At 36.5% G+C, this 26,343-nt stretch overlaps 1 protein-coding gene across 3 annotated transcripts in view; it reads right to left on the reverse strand.

Moving 5' to 3' along the window:
• The window catches only part of MED6 (mediator complex subunit 6), a 114,714-nt gene that overhangs the window by 85,553 nt on the left and 2,818 nt on the right, over positions 1-26,343 (reverse strand). The window contains exons 2-8 of one of the 3 annotated variants that reach the window (XM_045807919.2): positions 23,761-23,920; positions 22,619-22,710; positions 20,583-20,665; positions 20,154-20,262; positions 18,525-18,640; positions 8,841-8,868; positions 7,818-8,228 (exon numbers count right to left, since the gene is read on the reverse strand). In XM_045807919.2, the coding sequence (XP_045663875.1) occupies positions 8,098-8,228; positions 8,841-8,868; positions 18,525-18,640; positions 20,154-20,262; positions 20,583-20,665; positions 22,619-22,710; positions 23,761-23,920 (719 nt within the window). In that variant the 3' untranslated portion in view covers positions 7,818-8,097. Of the gene's footprint in view, positions 1-1,883; positions 4,271-7,817; positions 8,229-8,840; positions 8,869-18,524; positions 18,641-20,153; positions 20,263-20,582; positions 20,666-22,618; positions 22,711-23,760; positions 23,921-26,343 lie in introns of those variants that run through there. The other 2 variants (XM_045807920.2, XM_087856069.1) reach the window with 2 other exon arrangements.

Genomic DNA, 26,343 nt, shown 5'->3' on the forward strand with positions numbered 1-26,343 from the left:
CCACCAGTAAGACCCCTACTGACATCCCTTCTTCTTCACAGGAATGTTAAGTTTATCTTTTAGAGATAAACAACAGGAAGAGCTCCACAGGCCTAACCAGTTTGAGACTGACCATACCAGAGCAGGTGGACCATAGAGTGTCTGACAGTTACCTCTACCTCATTATACCATTAAACTCCACCCGAGGAGGAGCACAAGCTTCATTAACATAACACAGGATACATGTATAGGCATGTCTTTGAAGCAGCCTGTACAACCTATGTCCACCTCTCCATGCAATAACAAAGCTCACCTTCCTATTCATCCTAACTCTAAATAAAAGAAACACACTCACCCCCCTGGGAAGTTATTCCCTGTGATCACCTTATATGTTACATACAAAGTTTCCTTTGTGTGACAACTCCACCAGTGTAATCTTTATCTGTAACTCACCAAAGAGCAAACTCATGTTAGTTGGTCACAAAAATCACAGGTAACGAAAGAATAAACTAGACTTCATCAAAATTAAAAACTTTTATACATCAAAGAATACTATCAACAAGGTGAAAAGCAACCCACAGAATAGAAAATATTTACAAATCATGTATCTGTCAAAGGATTAATACCCAGAATACATAAAGAACTCCTAAAACTCAACAACAAAAAACCTAATTAAAAAATGTGCAAATAACTTGAAACATTTCCTGGAAAATATAGTTACCCTATAATTTTGTGAGATTATTTTTAATAAAATACTTCAATTAAAAAAAAGACACACAAATGGTACATGAAAAGAAGCTCAACATCCCTAATCATTAGATGGGTGGAATACTGTGATTCTAAATAAGAAATATATTTTTTTCATGCCCTTCCTGGCACAGAGCTCTTAAAAACCTTGGGATTTCCTAAGTGAGGAGAGCCATAAAGGTGCCTTTTATGTTATGAGGTGACTTCTGGAATGCCCTGAGGTCACCTGAGGTTGGGGGCTGGTCACCTGAAGAACCAACCATGTGGTTAGAGGGTTGGGATTTTTCAGTCCCACCCCCACCCCACCTCAAGAGTAAAAGGGATGGAGAAAGTTCAATCGCTAATAGCCAATGACTTAACCAATCATCTCAATGTAAAGAAGCCTTCATAAAAGCCCAAACGGACAGGGTTCAAGGAGCTTCTGAGTTGGTGAACACGTGATGATTTGGGAAGAGTAGCACATCCAGGAAGGTCATAGAAAGCAGCTCTGTACCCCTTCCCACATACCTTGCCCTACACATCTCTTCCAACTGGCTGTTCCTGAATTATATTATCAACTTCCATAAAAAACTGGTAATCTAGTAAGTAAATTGTTTCTCTGAGCTCTGTGAGCCACTCTAGCAAATTAATCTAACTGGAAGAGGAGGTCATGGGCACCTCTTATAGCCAAGCAGTCAAGAGACCCAGGAGAAAACCTGGACTTGTAATTGGCATCCAAAGTGGGTAGTCTTGTAGACTGAGCCCTTAACCTGTGGATGTGACACTGTCTCCAAGTAGATGGTGTCAGAACTGAGATGAACTGTAGGACACCCAGCTGGTGTCTCAGAGAATTGCTTGGTGGTGTGGAAAAAATACACACATTGGAATTGATGTCAGAACTGTATGAGGTAAATGCAAACCAAACCCACAATGAGATACCACTTCACATCCATTAGGATGGCTAATTTCAAAAAAACAAAACGAAAAACAAAACAAAAAAACTCCCAATAACCAACAAGTGTTGGTGAGGATGTGGAGAAAACGGAGCCCTTGTACATGGTTGGCTGGAATGTAAAACGATGCAGCTGCCACGGAAAACAGTATGGCAGTTCCCCAAGAAAACACAATTACCATTTTTGGGTGCACACTCAAAAGAACTGAAAGCAGGAACTCAAACATATTTGTACATAAACGTTTATAGCAGCATTATTCACAATAGTCAAAATGTGGAAACTCAAATGTCCACTGACTGAATGAACAGAATGTGTGTGAATACACACATACATACATACAATGGAGTATTACTTAGCCTTAAAAACAAAATTCTGACACTTACTCGAATATAGATGAACCCTGAACACCTTATGTTAACTAAAATAAACCAGACACAAATAGACAAATATTGTATGATTCCATTTGTATGAGGCACCTAGAATAGCCAAATCCATAATGACATAGTAATGCTGGTTAGCAGGGTCTGGGGAAGGGGCAAAGAGGAGTCACTGTTTAATGAGTATGGAGTTTCAGTTTGGGATGATGAAAAAGTTCTGGAGATGGATGGTGACGGTTGCATAATAACATGAATGTACTTAATGCATCTCAACTACATACTTAAAAATGGCTAAAATGATAAATTCTGTTATTTCTATTTTACCACAATTTTTTTAAAAGGTATAAGACTGAAAGGAAATAAAACTCTTTTTATTCCCAGGTGACATTATGGATGTAGAAAATCCTAAGCAATGTACAAAAAAACCTACCAGAACTAAAAATTCAATTTAGCAAAGTAACAGGCTACAAGGTCAAATATACAAAAAAACACAACTATATGTCTATATACCAAGATAAAATGTAAATTAAGACAATTATCATGTGGTTTCTCTCATCTATGGATCATAAGAACTAGGAAGATCGGTAGGAGAAGAAAGGGATAAAGAAAGGGGGGTAATCAGAAGGGGGAATGAAGCATGAGAGACTATGGACTCTGAGAAACAAACTGCGGGCTTCAGAGGGGAGGGGGGTGGGGGAATGGGATAGGCTGGTGATGGGTAGTAAGGAGGGCACGTATTGCATGGTGCACTGCGTGTTATACACAACTAATGAATCATGGAACTTTACAACAGAAACCAGGGATGTACTGTATGGTGACTAACATAATACAATAAAAAAATATTATAATAAAAAAAAACAAAAAAAGTTTTAAAAATCTTTTATAACAGTATCAAAAAAACATGTCTCAGAATAAATTTATTATTTTTTAAAGATTTTATTTGTCAGAGAGAGACAGAGAGCGCACACAAGCAGGGAGAGCTGCAGGCAAAGGAAGAAGAGAAGCAGGCTCCCTGCCAACTAAGGAGCCCGATGCAGGACTCAATCCCAGGACCTGGGATCCTGACCTGAGCCAAAAGCAGATGCTTAACCAACTGAGCCACCCAGGCATCCCTCAGGATAAATTTAACAAAATGTACAAGACCTGTATTCTCAAAACTCTGAAATTAAAGAAAACCTAAATAAATGGAGAAATATAGCATGTCTGTGGTTCTGAAGATGTGATATTGCTAAAATGTCAGTTCTCCCCAAATTGATCTATAGGTCAATCCCCACCAAATGGATCACATTCCTGAATGTGAAATGTATAATAATGGGGCTTCTAAATAGACATAGGAGCACATCTTCATAAACTCAATGAAGAGAAAAACCTCAAATAAGACACAAAAAGAAAAGATTGATAAACTGAGCTACATTAAAATTAAGAACTTCTACTCATTTTTAGGCTACGATCAATAAAAAGGCAAGCCAGAATGGAAAAGATACATTTAAACACAATACATATAAGGGACAAAAGACTCTTAACCAAAACATACCAAGAACTATTAAGACTCTGTATGACGAAGGGAAAAAAAAAAAAAAAAACACCCAGAAAAATGTGCAAAAGACACACTTCACAAAAACAGGTATTCAAATAGCCAATAATCATGAAAGGATGCTTAATGTCATCAATACCAGGAAATACAAATTTCAGCTTCAATAAGGTATCACTGTACACCCATCAGAATAACCACATTTTTCTTTAATTGATAGTATCAAGGGCCAACAAAGATGGGGAACAACAGGAAGTTTCATAAACTGCTGATTAGAGTATAAACTGATAGAGCAACTCTGAAAAATAGTTTAGCATTATCAATGGAAGTAGTATAAAGGCATACTTGTGACCCAGCAATGTGAGTAAGACAGTAACACGAACACATGTACCCTGGTTTCCTAGGGCTCCCAAAACAAAGTACCACAAACTGGTGGCTTAAAGCAATAGACATTTATTGTCTCAAAGTTCTGAAGGCTAGAAGTCCAAAATCAAGGTTGTCAGTTGGGCCATGCTCCTCCTGAAAAGGGAAATTTTTCCTTGCTTCTTCCTAGCTTCTGGTGATTCGCTGATAATTTCTGGAATTCCAAGGCTTGTTAGATGGATCACTCCAGTCCTTCATCTTCACATGGTGTTCTCCTGTTGTCTCTTCCCATGGCCTTCTTTTTTATAAGGACATCCGTCATACTGGATTAGGGGTCCAGCCTAATTAAGATTAGCATGACCTCATCTTGGTTAACTACATATGCAATGACCCTATTTCCCAATAACGTCACATTCTGAGGTACTGGGGGATGGACATACAATTCAGCCTATGATATAGGAAAGTACAAGAATATTCATAAAAGCAGTTTTTCACAATAACCAAACACTGTAACAATCCAAATGTCCACCACCATTAAAACACATTTTTAAAAGCTGTGACATATTTATGTAAAGGAATGCTACACAGAAATGAAAAGAACTACAATAACATGAAACAACTTTGATGAACCTCATAAAAATAATATTGAACAAAAGAAAACATACATGAAATACTGAATCCATTTATATCAAAAATAAAAAGGCAATCAAAACCATACAATTATTTGGAGAAGCATGGTTACATAGTAAAAATTTAAAGAAAACAAGTGATTAACCATAAAACTAGGCTAACAGTGATCTATGATCAGAAGGACAAGAGTTGCGATTAGAAGAGGACATAATGGAGATTCTGGGGTATCGGCGAGGCTCAACTTCTTCACCTGCGTGATTTACACAGGTATAATGAGCTGTACTCTTATTACTTTGTGTACTTTACTGTAAGTGGTATTTATTTTATAATATAGTTGAAAGAAAAGCTGTGCTGAAAAAAACTGGAAAAATACTTGAAGCAAATATGACAAAGAGTATCTTTATGTCTCAAGTTCATGCTGAAATAAATGGAAAATAAGCAAAGTGCAAAATTTTATAAAATACGTTGCCCTTTATGTGAGGGGAAATGAGAAAATATCTATTCCTTTGTAGAAAAGAAATCTAGTAAAGGTAAACTAGAAACTATCTGGTTATTTTGGGGAAGTAGGAATGGAAAAGACAGAAGAAATGAATGCAGGTGAGGAAGAAGGGGTGTGGTACTGAGAATCTCTTTTGGACAGCTCTGACATTTAGAACCACATTAGTTATCTCATACAGCTCAAAACAATACTACAACGACAACAAAGCAGAAAGAATCAATAAGATGAAGCGGAAAACTAAACTGGAATTAAAAACAGAACCAAATGTAATGAACCATTTAATAAGTGAGTAATGTAACCACTATGAAGAGGAAAAAAAATTAATCCAAGTAATTTTTAAACACAGTATATGAACTATATATATAATCCTTGAGCCAAACAAAAAGAACCCTAAGCAAATACTGAACTCTTACAGGTCTCTTTTTTGCATTATTATAGGTTAGCAATTCTAAAACTTTGTTATTCTAGGATTAAGCAAATAAATAACATTACAGAGAACAGAAACCAGAATTCTCATCAATGTGGAAGACAGTTACAAATATGGAAGAGAACAGTGAACCCAGTGGTCATGAATGCAACTGATGGTATCAGTGTGAACAGATGGCTTTTTATACATACAACAAACAGATACTGATGTGTGTGGATGTATTACGTATTCATTCACACATGTATGTATGTATCTATTTCTTAATTGTCAACTGAGAAGGCCTAGAAGCAATGACACCCCAGTAGCAAATGAGCATATGTAGCACACAGATCTTGGGTTTCCAAATGCATTTTCCACCAAAAGTACCAGGGATCCTTAGAGAAACGGCTGTCTCCAGGGTTAGAATAAGCCTGAAATATGTTATTGTGCTAACACATAAAGTAAATGCTCAATAAATGACAGGGTCATTTCAAAAGGACACAGGAATCAGCTTGAAGGGACCCCCATTGGCCCAATCTGAGACAATGTGAGCAGCAATGTAAATAATGATAGTAAAGAAATATAACTTGTTGAATATATTAAAAATCCAGGAGTCCACAAGTCCACAACGGTATAAATAAGCAGGGAAGAAAGGAAAGCTATTCTTTATAGCAAAAAACAAACAAACAAACAAAAAGAGAAACCAAAAAAACCCCAACAATAAATGTAGAAGAACTGATGGAAGTAGAAAATGGACATTGGGCAACCACCATAGTAATAAATGATCCAGAGGAAAATGATCAATGGATGCTAACTACTGGGTAAGAGGTTGAGAGTAATAGGATATTTACAGAGTCTTACACTATTTCCCCCACAAGATACCTATAAATTACAGAAGGAAAAAATAGTAACTTTACAGTGGAGTAATCTAACAAACATTACTTTAACCAAGTGATCAAAGTTAACATCACTAGAAATGGGGCAAACTGACAGCATGTGGCTCCATAAGCACCTTTTTGTGGTATTACTGACAAAAACGCGTGAGGTGAATTTAATCATGAAAATATATCATACAAACCCAAACTGAAAGACAGTCAACAAAATAACTGGTCTAAACCCTTTAAATATCAAGTCATGAAAAACAAGGAAGATTAAAGAATTGTTCCAGATCAAAGCAAACTAAACACACAGGGCAACTAAATCCAATGTATAATTTCAAGATATTCTTTTGCTGTGAATTTATTATTTTGCTGTAATTTCTTGGCACCACTGGCAAGATCTAAATAAAATCTACAGATTAGATGGTAGTACCATGCCAGCTTAATTTTGATAATTGTACTGCGGCTATGTAAGTGAATGTCCTTGATTTTAGGATATGCAACAGACTCTCAATATGAAATTAAAGGTGTAAGTATATGTATTATATATATACATATATACATATAGAGAGAGAGAAAGCAAATGACAGTAAGAGTTGAAAGAAATTAAAGAATAAAACAAGTGTGGAAAGATGTTAATATATGAGGAATTTGGGCAAAAGATATATATGTAGGAACTTTTTATACTATTCCTGCAAATTTTCTAAAAGCTTGAAATTATGTAAAAATAAAAAGCTAAAAATCTTACCACATAAAAAATCAGACATTTCATAAAAGCAAAATCAAAGATGAGAAATTATTCAATCACTTAAAACGTTTTTTTGCTACTTAATTGGCACTAAAAACAAAAATGCAACGTTCACTGGTAGCCAGATTCTGGAGAAGTTGGTAATGTCATACTTCACTGTGTGAATAACTGGTTTCCAAACCTTTTGAGAAAAACATTTGACAATATGAACTTAGAGTTAAAAGAAAAACAGAGAGAGAGAGTACAGATTCCAGTGATTCTACTGGTGGGACTCTATCCTAAAGAAAAAACACTAAAAAAAGCCATTATACACAAACGTAATCATTACAGCCTTACGTAGAATACAGGGAGAGTTTGAAGAAAACAGAATCATTCACGAGATTATTCAGTCACTAAAATAAATACTCTATTAAAACTAAGTAAACATGGAGAAGTACTTACAAAAGACATAGTAATACTATACAAGTAAAATTGCATGAAGAGAATAATTACAAGCTACAGTTTTAAAAATAACTATGCACAAAGAAACTTCACAGCACTGTTACAGTATTTGTAGGAGGAGGTTTTTCCCTTTTATCTTTCAAATTGTAACTTTATTATTTTAATACTGAGAAATACACAATAAAAGAAAATGAGTTTAGTTACTACCTTCACATTGATCTTTTATGTTTACAAAGTGCATCTGGAAACATTTCAGTGAGAGAAATAAAGGGAAAGTCATGAGAAAGTGATTTATACAAATACCTTTATTTTGTTTTTAGATGTAAGCAGTATACATTTGAGTAAGGAAGCTTCTCAAGTCCGATAGGGGAAAGGTTACAAAACATACATAAAAAATATTCATATCAAAAGCATGAGGATCCTTACATCTTTTTTTTAAAGAACAAGCACATTCATACAAATGGAAGGGTTGTGACAAAGAATTTTAAAGTTCAAGAGTCTGTCACAGTAATGAGGTATCAATAATGTGCAAGAGGAGTCTTGCAAGCTTCTCTCCTATCCATTGCTCACTGAAGTCTCATTCGTTTTTCAGGGGGGCCTTTGGTGCTCACTATCTGTTGGACATTCTTTGTGGTCTCCTTCTCCTCAGATTTTACAGTTTCTGGTATAGGTTCTGCCTCTTTCTTTGTCTGATCCACTAGACATCAAAAGCAAATATTTTTTGGAGGGAGAGGAAGGCGGAGGGATGAGATCAATTTAGACAACAGTAATGTGACTAGTTTAGGCTCAAATTCATTTAGAACTGCCTATCTCAAGTTCTAAATTTAGCTGTTTTATCAGGCAGATATATAAGAACCTATTTACAAACCTAAAAACCTGATAACCCAGGCAAATTTGTGATCATGGACAAAAACACATGTCATTTAAATAAGACACTACCCATAAACAAGATACATAGTCTCTCCCAGGCTGAACAGATACTTCAATACCTATTTTCAATGATGAAACAGAACACCTCCTTTCACACTGAGATCTGAACTAAAAACAAACTCAAATCACCTTGGCTTCTCCACATCTCCTCAATACTTACTCTTCCCACTCCAACTGATCTTTTAAATACTCGTATCACTACCACAAAACAAAAGCACCATCTTTTGGCAGTTCAAGAGATCTCAAAATTAGGAGTAACAAATTACCATGAGAGTCTAGAAGGACAAAAGGACCACAGCTCATCTTATGTGCTATAGTTGTTACTGAGTTAAACAGACTGGTTTTATTTCAAGTTTCGTAAGAATATCAGGAATCATACCTGGGACAGGCTTTTCTCCAGACTTTTGCTATAATTAAAAAAAAAGGGGGGGGGAGAAAACAGGGGAGGTCAGCAAAGTTTTCTTCTTCTTGACTTCATAATTCTTATTAAAATTACACCTTCATTCAAATTATATCAAAAATGACTCCACCATGGACTCTGGAAAACAAACTGAGGGTTTCAGACGGGAGGGGGGTGGAGGATTGGGCTAGGCTGGTGATGGGTATTAAGGAGGGCACGTATTGCATGGAGCAGTGGGTGTTATACGCAAACAATGAATCATGGGACACTACATCAAAAACTAATGATGTACTGTATGGTGATAAACATAATAAAAAAATTTTTTTAATAAATGACTCCATAAAGAGGAACTACTATTCACGTACCATAAAAAGTAAATTTATCATTTTCTCTACTTATCCCCTTGTTCCAGAAAAGACACAAAACTAAAACTAGAACAAAAGAGTCAAACATAAACAATCCTCTCTTGAACATCTATCTACAGAGCCCTCTGTCTCTGCACCCATGCTATAATGTTTCACAAAAAGTAGCTAAGTAGGATCCAATGGGAGAGAACAATGGAGTCTTTCAAGACTCCAGAGGCATATTTGTTTAGGGGATATGAGCTTGAAGAAAGCAGAATAAAATACAGATGAACACCCCAACTTACAAAGATGGCAGGTATGGGTAGCAAAGAGGAAAAAGGTATTTTTCTATGAATATAAGGCTTCTGACAAGAGTACTATTAAAAATCAAACTACAGGGGTGCCTGCGTGGCTTGGTCGGGTAAGCATGGGGCCTGCTCAGTGGGGAGTCTGCTCCTCGCTCTCCATCTGCCCTTCCCACCAGCTCATGCGCTCTCTCGCTCTCTCTCAAATAAATAAAATCCTTAAAAAAAAAATTTTTTTTTAAATCAAACTTCAGTAAAAAAATGATAGGGATATTATGAGTCAGGAACAAGGTCAGATCCTCCATTCTGTACAGCAGTTCTTTTATTTGATTACACTGTCATCTCCCTTTTCCTATTACCCAACTTAAATGCTTTAAAACACTTTCCCCCTCCTCCCTCCTCAAGGCTCACAACCTACCCTTCACTTGCAGCCAATGACTCTATATTCTACGTTTTTAAAAAAAGGATGTCAACACTCCAATTCCCCTCCCATCTATCTCCTTCAAACTCATGATTCCTTTTCCTATAAATGCACACATAAATACACATCAGAAGAAAAATGTTCTCTTCATTTTTAAGGTTAATGTTTCCAGGCATTTTCTGAATTTACATGGCCTCCCTAAGCTTTCTCATCTATTCCTATAACTAAAGACTACAAAATTTCCTGATATCACATGTTCCAGATTCATGCTACGACTGCCTACTAGCCTGTTTCAACTGCAAGTTCAAGGAAGTTACATTTAGTAAGATGAAAACTGAGCTCCATATTATTATCCGTTGTACAGAAAAGATTAACATAGAAAGCCTGAGGCTGTTATCCTTAGAAAAGCCAGCTTGCAAGGCTGGCCCTTGCTGATGACAGTGAACCTGCTGATGACTAGGAATTTTGGAATGTTCCCATAATTCCCTGATAGTGGTGTCTCACTGTTTGTAGACTGTACAATGTTGTTTAGGCTTGACATTTACTTCCCTTCCAGGAATGTGAATTTTGGTATGAGCTAGACAGAGTACCTACATGATGAACTCCTTCCCCTCTACCCAAAAAAACATGGGCACCAAGTCTCTTTAATGGACTTCCTTGAGCAAAAATACCACATACATGTTGCCTCAATTTCATTGTTGAAAGAAAAATGCACTTTGTGTAATCCCTAATGGGAAAGAGAGGATATAAGGAAGCCTGCACACGGGCCCCTCTGAACTCTACTTGTCTTCTACCTTAAATCTGGCTGTATATCCTTACTATGTCATTGTAATAAATCCAGTGGGATTTATTTTTTAATAAATCCTTTAAGCAAATCTCCAAACACGAGGGTGCTCGTGGAAACTTGCAACATAGCCACACTATCACACATCTTACGAATGTATTAGGATTTAAACATGTCTAAAATAATCTGAGGGAACAAAGAGTTTTTCTTACTTTGTAACAGGAGAGGAAATACATGGCATAACTGAGGAAGTGAGGAATTGAGAAATTGAGAGGGGGTTCTCTTCTACTGCTAGCACTAGAACCATCTGAACTATAATGGACACTGGAATGTATCTGGACATTTGAATAATGTTATTATGTACCCAATACACTCCCTCATCTTTTCTAGTGAATAGTGTCAGACAAACTAGTAGGATATGGTTTCTATGCTAGCACCAGAACCATCTGAACTATAATGGACACTGGAATGTATCTGGACATTTGAATAATGTTATTATGTACCCAATACACTCTCTCATCTTTTCTAGTGAATAGTGTCAGACAAACTAGTAGGATATGGTTTCAGATAGGAAAACAGAATGGGGCAACTTTCTGACAAAATTTCATCAGTAACCTTGAGATAAACCTAGCCGAATACTATGGTGTTCTAGCAGCTTCTGAAAATAGCACTGAAAAAACATTCATGGTAAAAGGCCCTGAACTCCCAACACACCAGTATCAGTGTTAACTTTCAGTAGTAACGAGAATTAAAATATGGATAAAGGAATTCCAAGGAAGCAGGCAGAACTTTTCTAATATTCTCCTGAGCACTTCTCATAGGGGCAACCCAGAAGCTCAACTGTCAAATACAATGGTTAAGTCCTGAGCTACAAATAGTTCTGGGAGACACAATGGGTAAAAAGGGAGTTCATAGAAGACTTCAAGTAAACCAAGAATCTATGTTCCTCTCTAGATCTGAGGAGAAATGTTTTAGGTAGAAAGAGCAGAGGGATTAACAATTCTAGAAAAAGCCATCTTTCTCCTAGTTCTGTTACATAGAGTTGGATACTCTCTTTGGGAGCTGGCTTTGGCCCTTGGATGGTTAAAAGATAGGTGGGGTTCTAGAAAATGACAACTGAAGTAGGATTACAGCTAAACCTTTAAAACAAAAATGGGGGCGCCTGGATAGCTCAGGCGGTTGAGTGTCCCACTCTTGGTTTCAACTCAGGTAGGGATCTCATGGGTCGGGAGATCAAGCCCTGCGTCAGCCTCCATCAGCCTCCACACTCGGTGGGTACTCTGCTTGAGATTCTCTCCCTTTCCCTCTGCCCCTCCCCCCTTTCATATGTGAATGCGTGCCCTCTCTCTCTAAAATAAATAAATCTTTAAAAATAAATAAATAAAAAGAAAAATGTAAAAAAAACGCCACTGAAATGATATGGACTCTACAACCTGCTTCAAAATAATCGGGAGGAAGTAGAGAAAGAAGATATAAAACAAGACTGGCCACGTTTGATTGCTGAAGCTAGGTGACAGGTACATGGGGGTTTTGTTTTTAATTATTCTCTTTACTTTCATATGCTATTTTAAATTTCTGTAACTTTCTATAAAGCAAAGTGTTTTTGTTTTAAGATTCAAGAGAGTCGGAAGTTTTCTACATTGTCCAGCCTAGCTCATCAGGATAGAAAAGCATGTGGGATTTCAGGCAGGAGTCCTAGCCAGAAAAAAAGAGGTCATTCAGCTGGAATACCTCAGAACCCAAACACAGCAGTAAGTTACTGATATTCTGGAGAATGGTCAATGAAAATAGAACCCTTAACAACAAATATTTAAGCCACTAATATTTAAGTCACAATCTTTCTTTTTCTATATTCTAAATTTTGGTTATCAATGAAAACCAAGTCTAAAACTAAGCCTGATCCAAATCGGCAAAGAAGTCAAACTCTCACTCTTCGCAGACAACATGATACTCTATGTAGAAAACCCAACAGGCTCCATCCCAAAATTGCTAGAACTCATATAGGGATTCAGCAAAGTCACAGAATATGAAATCAATCCACAGAAGTCAGCTGCATTTCTATACACTAACAATGAGACAAAAGAAAAGAGAAATTAAGATGTCGATCCCATTTACAATTGCACCAAAAACCGTAAGGTACCTAGGAATAAACCTAACCGAAGAGGTAAAGGATCTGTGCTCCAAAAATTATAGAACACATATGAAAGAAATTGAGGAAAACACAAAGAAATAGAAATACATTCCATGCTCATGGATTGGAAGAACAAATATTGTTAGAATGTCTATGTTACCCAGAGTAATCTACACATTCAGTGCCTATCAAAATACCATCAACATTTTTCACAGAGCTGGAACAAACAATCCTAAAATTTGGATGGAACCAGAAAAGACCCGGCATAGCCAAAGAATGTTGAAAAAGGAAACAAACTGAGGGCTTCAGAGGGGAGGAGGATGGGGGATTGGGATAGGCCGGTGATGGGTATTAAGGAGGGCACATATTGCATGGAGCACTCGGTGTTATACACAAATACACAAATAATGAATCATGGAACACTACATCAAAAACTAAGGATGTACTGTATGGTGACTAACATAACATAATAAAAAATTATTAAAAAAAAAAATTGTGGAAGCATCACAATTCCAAACTTCAAGCTGTATTACAAAGTTGTAATCATCAAGACAGTATAGTGCTGACACAAAACAGACACAGAGATAATGGAACAGAATAGAGAACCCAGAAATGGACCCTCAACTCCCTGGTCAACTAATCTTTGACAAAGCAGTAAAGAATATCCAATGGAAAAAGGACAGTCTCTTCAACAAACGGTGTTGGGAAAACTGGACAGCCACATGCAGAACAATGAAACTGGACCACTTTCTTATACCATACACAAAAATAAACTCAAAATGGATGGGAGACCTAAATGTGAGACAGGAATCCATCAAACTCCTAGAGGAGAATACAGGCAGCAACCTCTTTGACCTAGGCTTCAATAAATGGTGTTGGGAAGACTGGGCAGCCACATGCAAAAGAATAAAACTAGACCAGTATCTTACACCATACATAAAGATGAACTCAAAATGGATTAAAAACATGAACATGAGACCTCAAACCACAAAACTCTAGAAGAAAATATAGGCCATAAGCTCCTTGACATCAATCTTGGAGGTAATTTTTTGGATTTGACACCAAAAACAAACACATCAAAACCAAAAATAAACAAGTGGGACTACATCAAACTAAGAAGCTTCTTTTTTTTTTTTTTTAAGATTTTATTTATTTATTCGACAGAGATAGAGACAGCCAGCGAGAGAGGGAACACAAGCAGGGGGAGTGGGAGAGGAAGAAGCAGACTCATAGCGGAGGAGCCTGATGTGGGGCTCGATCCCATAACGCCAGGATCACGCCCTGAGCCGAAGGCAGACGCCTAACTGTTGTGCCACCGAGGCGCCCCCAAACTAAGAAGCTCCTGTACAGCAAAGGAAACCATCAACAAAATGAAAAGACAACCTACAGCCATAATGGGAGAAAATATTTGCAAATCCTGTATCTGATAAGGGGTTAACATCCAAAATACATATAAAGAACTCCTACAACTCAACAGCAAAACAAAACAAAAACCCCAAACAACTCAATTAAAAAATGGGCAGAGGAGGTATGCCTGGGTGGCTCAGTCAGTTAAGCATCAGCCTTTGGCTCAGGTCATGATCCCAGGGTCATGGGATCGAGTCCTGCATCAGGCTCCTTGCTCAGCGGGGAACCTGCTTCTCCCTCTGCCTGCTGCTCCCCCTGCTTGTGCTCTCTCTCTGACAGATAAATAAATAAAATCTTAAAAAAAAAAAAAAGGGGAAGAGGAACTGAGTATTTTTCCAAAGACATACAATTGGCTAACAAGTAGCATTAAAAGGTGCTCAACATTCTAATCATCAGGGAAATGCAAATCAAAACCAGAATGAGATATCCCTTCACACCTATCAGAATGACTATCATCAAAAAGACAAGAGATTACAAGTGTTGGCGAGGATGTGAAGAGGGAACCCTGATACACTGTTGGTAGGAATATAAACTGGTACAGCCAGTATGGAAAACAATACAGAGGAGTCCCAAAAAATTAAAAATAGAAATACATGATCCAGCAAGCCCACTTATGAGTATATATCCAAAGAAAATGAAAACAGGATATTGGAGATAACTGCATTCCCACGTTTCCTGCAGCATTACTCACAATAGCTAAGATACAGAAACAACCTACAATCTGTCAAAAAATGAATGGATAAAATGTGGTATGAAACTGAATATTACTCAGCCATCAGAAAGTAGGAAATACTGCCATTTGCAGAAAAAAAGATTAATCTTGAGGGCATTATGCTAAGTGAAATAAGTCAGAAAGAGAACGTGAAATATTCTATGTATCACTTATACGTGGAATCTAAAAAGGCCAAATTCATAGAGAGTAACATGATGGTTATCAGTGGCTTGAGTGGTTGGCAGGGGAAATGGGAAGGTGTTGGTCAAAGGGTATAAACCTCCAGTGAAAACATGAATAAGTTCTGGGGATCCAATTACAGCTTGGTGGTTATAGTTAATAATACTGTATTATATACTCAGAAGTTGCTAAGAGAGTGAACCTTAAATGATCTCACCACAGTAAAGAAATGGTAATTACGTGACATGATGGAGGTGTTAGCTAATGCTACGGTCATCGTTTTGCAATACATAAGTGTATCAAGTCAACGCACTGTATACCTTAAACATACATAATGCTGTACACCAGTTATATCTCAATAAAGCTGAAAACAAAGTTTACTACTAAGTATTCTTTAATGCTATTGTTAATGGAATTGCTTTCTTAATTTCCTTCTCAGTTCATTGTTAGTGTATAGAAATGCAACTGATTTTTTAGTGATTCTCCAGCCTGAAACTTTTCTGAATTTGTTGGTTAGTTCTAACAGCTTTTTAGTGGAATCTTTAGGGTTCAGTATGTATAAGATCATGTCAGGGATCGTGTAAAGAGACAATTTTACTTCTTTTCCTATTTGAATGCCTTTTCTTTCTTTTTCTTGCTTAAATTCTTTGGAAGAACTTCCAGTACTATGTTGAATAGAACTGTGCAAAGTGGGTATCCTTGTCTTGTTTCTGATCTTAGAGGAAAAACTGTTTTTCAACCACTGAGTATGTTAGCTGTGGGTTTATCATATATGGTCTTCATTATGTTGAGGCATATTCTTTTCGTATCAAGTTTGTTGAATGGTTTTTATCATAAAAGGGTGTTGAATTTTGTCACATGCTTATTCTGCACCTACTGAGATGCTTGTGTGATTTTTAACCTTTGTTCTGATAATCATCAGTTATCAGTATACCATCAAGATTGATTTCAGTATGTTGTATCATCCTTGCATTCCAGGGATAAATCCCACTTGATCATGGTGTATGATTCTCTTAACGTGCTGTTTAATTCAGTCTGCTAGTATTTCGTCGAGGATTTTTGCATCTGTTTTCATCATGGATACTGAACGTAGTTTTCTTTTCTTGTAGTGTCTCTGTCTTTGGTATCAGATAAATGCTGCCCTCATACAATGAATTTGGAAATGTTTCCTTCCTCTTCAATTTTTGAAAGAGTTTGAGAAGGACTGGTGTTAATTCTCTTCAAATGTTTGGTAGAATTCACCTATGAAGTCTTCTGGTCCTAGACTTTTCTTTGTGGAGAGGTTTGTGATTACTAATTTAAACATCCTACTCATTTTTGGTCTGTCCAGATTTTCTGTTTCTTCATGCCTCAGAGTTGGTAAGTTGTACATTTCTAGGAATTTCTTATAGGTTTTCCAGGTTTTTTTAAGGTTTTCCAATTTGCCAGCATATTATTGTTTATATACAGTCTCTTAATGATCCTTTCGTTTGTCTCCTCTTTTATTTCTAATTTGATTTGAGTCTGTTAGTCTAGTTAAAAGTTTGTCAATTTTATCTTTACAAAACACCAACTCTTAGTTTCATTTTTTTCTAGAGTTTTTCTAGTCTCTATTCATTTGTTTTTGCTCTTATCTTTTTCATTTCTTTCCTTTTGCTAACTTATATGTGAAAATTAAACAATACACTGCTGAACAACAAATGGTTCAAAGAAAAAATCAAAAAGTAAACCAGAAATTATCTGGAAAGAATTAAAAATGAAAACACAACATACCAAAACTTATGGGGTGCAAAAAGAGCAGTACTAAGAGTAAAGTTTATAGTAATAAATGCCTACATTAAAAAGGAAGAAAGCTCTCCAAGCAATCTTAAGTTTACAGCTCAAGGAACTAGAAAAAGAACAACAAACTAAAGATTTCTGGTTTCTGAGAAATCTGTCCATTATTATGAGTATGTCCATTAATTAATGTGAACATTAATATGTCCATTAATGCTCTTTCATATTTCTGGTTTTGTGTGTTCTGTTCCCATTTTCTACATCAGAACTGTCCAAAAGAAACATGTAAGCCACAAATGCAACCTGGTACTTACATCTTTTTACTCCGTACCCCATCCCTCAACTCTTTGAACCCAGTATGCATTTTATACTTACATCACAGCTCAATTTACACAGGTTGTGTTTCAACTGTTCAATAGTCACATGTGCCTAATGGCTACTGTACTGTGCAGGTCTTTCATCCCCCAGCCTCCCTCATATATACTATGTACTGGCTGAATGGTCAACCACACCAAACCTCCTATACTGTCATGGTTATTCATATCCCTATACACACTATAATTTCTTTATTTATTCAACAGACACTATTTTATCTTCAAATGCAATTCATGAGAGTTCTCTAAATTGACTTTCCTGTCCCACATTCCATTCTGTCCTCCACTCCTGTCACCACATGACCATTCCAATAGCACACAGTGGAGTCAGGGAAAGGGGAAGGGGAGCCCTGTTCTAAAGTCATCTTAAAGTGTGAAAAATCTCATTTAATCTAAAACCAACCTGAAAATCTTAGTCCCCCTCAAAAGAAAAACAGTATATATGACCTGGTGTGTACAAGGCCCTGTAGATGTCTGTATCAACTGAGACTAACCAGGAGAATAACATATTCACATATTCCATCTCGTACCTACTTCACTTCAAAAGCTCACTTAGCAGAATGGCAGGTGGATTTGTCATTGCTATTACGCTAAATAACGTAATAGAATTCATATAACTTAATCATCAATATGATGTAACTCTATGTATTACTCCTCCATTTATTATGCCAAACCCTCTACCTCGAAGTGTTCTTTTTGTTACAAAAGTTTTCTGTTTCTTAAGTTTACTTATAATCTCTACACCCAACATGGGGCTCAAACTCACAACACCAAGATCAAGAGTCACATGCTCTACCAATTTAGCCAGCCAAGCGCCACTTGTTACAAAAGTTTTAACTAGTCTATCATTTAAGGACTTAGATATCTACTACACCAGGCTGAAAGGCAGCATACAGAGTAAAAATAGCATGAGTTTCAGATTCTAGTTTAGTTAGTTACCATCTATGACACTTGCAGCAACTTTGGAATGAGAATGTGATATATAAGCAGTCCTTAGTTTCTGAAGATTCAAACAGAAAATAAACTTAAAAGCACAGAACAGTGTTAATTCCATTCCCTTTACCCACTGCCTCCATTAAGTCTTTGAAAACCTTTCCTTTGATTCAGAGACCCTTTTTTCCCCCAGAGACCATTTTTAACTAATGAGGAAAGTCACTATTTTTAGGTCACAACTGCATCAGTTCTCAATTAAAAATAAATATTCCAGGAAAAAGTGTCAAATCAAAATTAACCACATGCATTCTCATTACCTGCACAAATTTAGGTGGAAATTTCTGTCTAAGGTCTAGGAGTAAAGCATCCACACGTTGTCTCTGAAAAATAGAGCTTGGTTCTTCTTTCCTTTTGGCTTTAGGTTTGACTTTATCTATTAAAATATGAAGTCCAAATCAAAACACTGCCTAATTAGTTTGGTGGCTTACATTTTACAAATCTTTGTCCACCATGAATATACTCAAACATCATTATTTTTTTTAGCAAGTCCTAGGTTTTATTTATTACTATTACTATTATTATTATTATTAACATATAACATATTATTTGGTTCAGGGGTATAGGTCTGTGATTCATCAGTCTTACACAATTCACAGTGCTCACCATAGCACATAAACATCATTATTTTTAATGGCTACTATTCCAAAGATTATCCCCCAAAATAAATTAAACACAACAAATAGGAACCAGTGTTCTTAACTCTTCCCTCTTAAATGAAGTTAACATTTTAACATTTTAAAAACTGATTAAGTCTTTTAAAGATACTTCAGTTTTCGTATGTAAGCATAGACAGACATTAAGAATTTTAAGGCTAACATTTTCCATAATTACCTAAATCACAATCCAGATTATGGATTTGAAATTATCTTGTGTATGTTTTAAGTGTATTAAATGGTCTTCCCACAAAACCTAATAGGTACAAATGGAAATGCAATGTTCATAAGCTCAAGTTATCATACTCGATTATGAAGACTATAATTCACCGAAAAAAACAGGACAAACCAAACAACAGCAGATCATAAAGATAAGAAAGAAAAGAACTTGCAAGAGAAATTCTGAAATTAATCACGTGTGGAACTTTCCCCAGAAGGGAGCTGTACTGGGGGACTATCTATAAATGAAGAGTTGCCAGTTTAAGTTTTATTCCAAACATTTCATTAGAATAGGGCAAACAGCTCTTGAAAGAAGTTTATTCAACAGATGCAGACTTTCCTATGTCAAATGTTGCTGCCTGTACCTATTAAGAATAAATATATCTGAAAGACCATTCATTCCACAAGTCTGAATTCTATTCAAAGGCTACTTTTCCCTCAGTAATTTATTGAGTTGCTATTTCTCAGAGAAGGAAATTCAAAATATAGGTATACTGCTATAGACACATTTCTAGAGCACTTTTATTGTAAAATATGGTGCAGAAGCAGGAGACTAGCATCTATGAAAACCAGGGGACCTCGCATCACAGCAGGTAATAACATGGAAAGATGAGAAAACAGACTGGTCATCTGGAGATAGGGCTATAAAAGCATATCCCCTACTTTGAAGATGGGAGATTCAGGTTCCAGATTTCAAGATGACTCAACAGTTAGGTAAGCAGGATACATACATCATCATGACTCATTTCTCATCACTGATATCCTCTATATGTTCCAAGTATTTTAAAACCTTGACTCAACTTACCAAAGATTACCAGTTACCTACAAATTAAAATTTCTACCTGTTCCTATGGGAAAGCTAGTATTACCACATCTAGTTACATGAATCACAGCTACAAAAATATCATTCTATGAAGTCTTCTTTCTAAATCAATAGTTTTTTTTCCTATAGAAAACAGCTTCATTCTCAGAATACCAAAAAGTGTTCTTAGGCGGTCTAGGTGTTCTACCCACCTTGTTCTTCATGATCTTTGAAGTGCCACCAATACCCTTTGGAAGGATGATATCGACAGTATGACATAGCTTCATCAAAAGCTGACTGAATGCCATGCACTGCAGTAAGCTTGTAAAAAGAAAACAAATTCTGAATGTCTCATTACATCAACTAAAATCTCCAAAGTAAATACTCACAATATTACATATGCAAAGACAGTAATTTTCTGTTTCATTTTGGTTTTTTTAGAACTTGAATAGCTATAGAGCTGGGGCTGTGATGTATACTTTTAACATGGACTTGGCCCATAGAAACCAATGTTCGAGACATTCTCGTAGTCAACTCTTCATGCCAACATACACAGGGAGAAAAGCTTCTGTCTGATTCTTGGAAACAAGGTAGCTCAATTAAAAGTTTTGTTTAGTGTTTCAAGAATGTGAAATACTTACCACCCTAGAGTTTATAACTGACCCCAAGTCTGGTGCTTGATAGATCACTCCAGCAATGATATAGTAATCAGCCAGTGGGATAACTAAAGCAGTGAAAATACAAACATTCATGATTATAGCTACGCACACAAACTGCTAAATAGATTCTCATAAAAAGAATGACTAAAATTTGTTATTTTCCCATGTTAAAGCTTAAGGCAGGGTTTGGCAATTCCTATTTTTGTAAATAAATTTATACTGGAAAACAGCCATACTCATTCATTTATATTATTATCTAAAGCTGCTAGGACACTAGTTGAGTAGCTGTTACAGACACCCTAAGGCCCACAAAGCCTAAAATATTTACTCTCTAGACCGTCACAGAAACAGTTTGCCAACTAAAGCAGTGCTTCTCAAATGCGAATGTGCATCTGAATCACCTAAGTATCTTGTTAAAGTCAGATTCTTACTCAGTAGGGACAGTGCATTTCTAGTAAGTTCCCAAGTGATCCAACGCTGCTTTTAGTCACCTACACTTCGGGGAGTAAAACCTCAGAGTGAGAGACTTAGGGCTTATGGTGAATATATCAGATGCACCGAACTTGCCAACGTATCCCATTCCTGGGTCCTAAGGAATAAAACAGCTGCTAGTGAAGCTGGTACCACCTTTGTCACTTCCATACCTTGAACCCTCTCATCATGGAAATCTTGTTCCTGGTCTTGCCTTTGTTCTAAGGTTCTTTTTTTCTGCTGGGAAGGGATTTTAGATCATTAGATTTTGAAATTAAATGTGGATTCTTAACTCTGGAACCACAACTTCTTTAGCAAGGCATTCTCTGAAATCAATACCAGGGTGAAGGTTTTTCCTAAATGTCTTGATGAGATTATCTAATGAGGAGATGGAGCTGGTCATCTCTGGAATAGGAACTAGCTCGCTGATTCAAAGTCGAATCTGAATTCTATACTCTTCAGTGTGATTTCTAAAGCAAGTTTATGTTTGGTAATATAAGGTAGGTAAGAATTTCGGTTGAATGTGTCAATGAGGATTTTTTTATTTTTATTTTTTAAGATTTTATTTATTTGACAGAGAGAGAGGCAGCGAGAGAGGGAACACAAGCAGGAGGAGTGGGAGAGGAAGAAGCAGTCCTCCCACTGAGCAGGGAACCCGATGCAGGGCGCAGGGCTCGATCCCAGGTCCCCGGGATCACGCCCTGAGCCGAAGGCAGACGCTTAATGACTGAGCCACCCAGGCACCCCTCAATGAGGATTTTTAATTGCTCCTCTATGAATTTAGTGCAACTGCATCTACCATGCATTTTTTAAAAGAATTAGACTCAGTGGCTTGAGAGAAGTTACGTAGGATGCTCGAGGTTCCCAAAAACTATCCTCACAAAAGAGGCGGCTTCAATGTAGTGAGTTACTACTTTGTTAGTGCTTGGAGAGTTGTCCTTGAGCACCTCGGAAGACTCCTGGTCTCCAAGCATGTGACTAGTATAACTGGGCTTTTGAAACATTTCCTAAGTAGTAAATTTATGCCTGCTGTATTACTGTGCCTAGACAATTTGTACAAATGATATGATTATAGTGGAAACCTCATTTCCTTCTGAGAGTCTGAAATTTTGGCAGGCAAAGGATGTCCACAGGATTACCCCTCAAAAAAAATTCTGAACTTTGAGTATCAAAAGGACTTTCCTAAGCAGACATATGATATGTGTGTGGGGGCTGCCAGAGGAAGGATGCACTTGGTGTAGCCCCTTGCAGAAGGGAAAGCAAAGGAAGCTTATACATGGATTCCTACAGATCCCACTTGATATGGCTTTTTTCCTTATTGATCTGTCTGTGGATCCTTATTGTGCTGCCATAACAAACCTTAGGTATAACTAACATACCCATAGGCTGAGTCTGCTCAGTTCTCTTAGCAAAGCAATGAACACGTATGTGGTCTTGGGGACCCCCAAAACCAGAACGCAATCCAAAAAGCAGAATATGCAGCTCAGAAAGTTAGGTAAATCATAGTATTTTAAGAAGAAAATTACGCCCGAAGTTTACATTTTTACCTTGGGTAGGGGACTGCCGCTGTTGCTTCCGAATAATAAAAAGAATGGGCTCTTGAGCGTGTAAAAGGATATACTCCACTCCAACCATCTGACTGAAAACAGAACACAGACATCCAGAGATCTATGGCTGCCCTACAAACAACTGTGTAGAACAGTCAGATTATTATATAAAAGTAGAACACTGTAAATCAAATTAAAACTGCCGATGTTTGATATTAAAAACTGGCTGTCCAATAAAACTGGCTATTTTCCCAGGCAGGCAGAATATAAAGACGTGATTTTTAAACAACAAAGTTTCTCTACAAAAATCCACGATAAACTTAAATCTGAGTATTTTCAATCATGAAAGTACACTGAAAAGTACACATTTCAAAAAAGACAACTAAAATACGGCAACGCTTCCTGAGATGTAAAATCTAAAAATACATAGTACATGAAGACCACGCATGTCTTGACCATATATTTCAACTACATATTCTATCCAACAAGAAAACATCAAAAACCTTATTGCTGCCTCCGACAAATTTTTTGACCTGACAGACTGTTTAAAAGCAACCGTAAGTTGTCTTAATAGTTGTAAATATTTGCCTCTTAAAAGCTATTTAAAATACCTCAGAAATTTAATTTTAAGAACCCCTCTCTGATGTTTAGGTGACAAATGAAAAACTGTATTACACAAGTGTTTCAGAAACTTTTGTTATACCAGTAAGTTTTTAATTACTTAGCATCCAAAGTCTGAAGAACCTTACTTTGCAATTGTCAAGCTAAGATTCTGTCATACGAAGAAAAATCTATTATAAGCCAGACTATGGTTTAAGACATTAAATTTGATGTTAAAGAGACCATAAGTATGGTCACCTGGTAGAGAACAATTGCACTGCTAAGATCTCTAATTGGATCTGCATCTAAACCTCAGAGCTATATTTTAACAGGATATTAATATATGAAATTATACAGAAAAGCCTTCCTAGGTTATAAGTGACTACTGATAATTCCTTTGCATGTCAAATTTGTATACACATCCCCAAAAAACTCCAGTTCTTCCAAAACTTCTACTCTGTACTTCACTATCATAGCTTGAAAGAACCATCGATTTCAAAATCTCTAATGGGCAAAGATAAAAACTTCTTATAATAACTTACTTTAAGTGTTCTAATGTTAGCCTCTGCATTTTGACCACCTCATTATTACATGTCCTGTCGTAAAAAGGATTACTTCTTTCTGAAAAGTAATCCAGGACACTTCCACTGTTCAAAATGGGGATCCAGGAACTGTCAACCCAAGAGATTCCCAGCAGATTATCTAAAAGAAAGAAACAAAATGATAAAGGATGAGAAAAAAGAAAAACCAATCCAATATTTATTATGCATCTAATGCAGGAGGCACTATGAATTTAAGAATGGCATGGATCCTAACCTACATAATCTCATGGAAGGGCTAAGTGTGCAAGAAAGCAATGACAATGACATGGTAAGTGCTATAACAAAGGTATGAATAAATGTGTTACCAGAGCACAGTAGAAGGAGAATACCTTCCCTGAGGGAACAGGAATGATTTTTCACAGGGTAAGGAGGAGGTGGGTTTTGGTACTACATGTTAAAAAATAAATAGAAGTTCACCATGGACCAAAAAAAGGGGCAAATTAATTCCAAGCAGAGAGAATGCGCATACAAAGTAGAGAAATATAGACATATATGGTTAGAAAATAATTTGATTAGGTGAAGTTATAGGACTTGAAATCTAGAAAAATCTTGCTCAAAAAATTGAAAACCCTGAGTTTTTATATGTTCAAAAATTTTCAAACATACATGCCAAAGAAAACATTCACAGCCACCAGTTTCAGACCTCCCAATTAGGGACAGAAATAAGTTAGGAAGCTATTAATACAGAGGAGATAATGATGCAAAAGTTATGAAGCAAGTGAGAAGTAGAATGCCCTTAATTACAGCCATACAATTTCATATTTTGCAATAGAATTAACTCTTTAATATTTCAAAATGCAAAAAGAAAAAAAAGACATGGTGAATAGAACTAGATAGCTTTATTAAATGAGCTTTTATTGGCTACTGACTGCAATAATGTTCCATATCACTGACAATACTAAATCCCATTAGGTGTAAGTTATGAACAACAAAATGCCTATTAATACTAGTTGAAAAAGGAAGAACTGAAAACTTTAACCTCTCCTAAACTGTAACTGCTTCTGGCACCTTTGAAGAAGTCAGACCTAATTCAAGGCAACAAGCAGTTCTAAGGGAAATTAATCAAATGAGAAAAAGTAATTTTATAAAACCAAAATGCACCATGTATGTTGTAAAACAAAGGAAAAAAACAAACAGATGAAGTATGTGAATGATCAAATAATCAATATAGACCATTAAGATGGTTCATCATAAATATATCATGCCATAACCAAATATCTAACATGCCAGGAAATAACGTTTTCAGAAAAAGACAGATTTTTTTTTAATGAAAAGTAACTAAGGATAATCATTACTCTCAGTTTTAAACACTACAGTTCAGTTAATAAAGTAGTTTTGTTCGAAGCAACTTTCTTATACATTTTTTTTATTTCCTTAGGAATAATTATATAAAAGCATTTGTGGGGCGCCTGGGTGTTTCAGTTGGTTAAGCACCTGCCTTCAGCTCAGGTCATGATCCCGGGATCCCGGGATCCTGGGATCGAGTCCCACATAGGACTCCCTGCTCCACAAGGAGCCTGCTTCTCCCTCTGCCCTCTGCCACTCCCCCTGCCTGTGCTTTCTCTGTCAAATAAATAAAAAGAAATCTTAAAAAAAAAAAAAGGCATTTGACAATTACAGGTTTGTTTCTCACATAATGGAAACTATGTCTACATAGTTACAATATTACAGATCATTTCAGCATAGGTAGAAGAATAATCTGCAGAAACGAATAAATATGTAATTACAGATTCTACCTACCAACAATTATGGAGTCAACAGCTATGGGCATAGGTGATGAGGACCTGGTGGAAGGCAACGGCAATGCACAGGAAGATAAGGACGAAACTGACATTTTTAGGGAGAAAACAGACAATTTCCTGAATGACCAATGATAAAGCCAGAGAACTTAGGAACCAATAACTCATTTAGTAAAGAAACGATAATGATTTTGGCTTTGATATACTGAGTTTATTTTTTTTAATGATTTTTTAAAATTTATTTGCCAGAGAGAGAGAATACAAGTACGGGGTCGAGGGGAGCAACAGGCAGAGGGAGAAGCAGGCTCCCCACTGAGCAAGGACCCTGATGTGGGACTCGATCTCAGGACCCTGGGATCATGACCTGAACCAAAGGCAGATGCTTAACTGACTGAGCCACCCCAGTGTCCCTGGATGTACTGAGTTTAAATATGGAATCAGACTCTAGGAATTTAGGAGGAATTATAAATTTTTTCTGCTACAAGTGACTGTTCAGTGTATTTTCCCTATAATTTTCTTCACCAAGCTGTATTCTGATCAGCAGTCATGTCATATTTTCCCCATTTTGTAAACTAATCAAAGAGGAAAAATCAGGCAAGTATGGCCTATGAGACCAATACAAACACAAAGAATATTATTCACCACTTCTGAACACTGTGCCAGGCACTACTTTAACCACTATACCAAACAATACTTCAAGGAGGTTGGTACTTATATAGATACTATATCTATGTGCTAGATTGTATACGTGAAATGCTTTTAGCACACTGTAATAACCAAGTAA

Source organism: Ursus americanus, chromosome 26 (genome assembly GCF_024610735.1).
Source record: "Ursus americanus isolate L20-20 chromosome 26, mUrsAme1.1.p, whole genome shotgun sequence".
Taxonomy (NCBI): Eukaryota; Metazoa; Chordata; class Mammalia; order Carnivora; family Ursidae; genus Ursus; species Ursus americanus.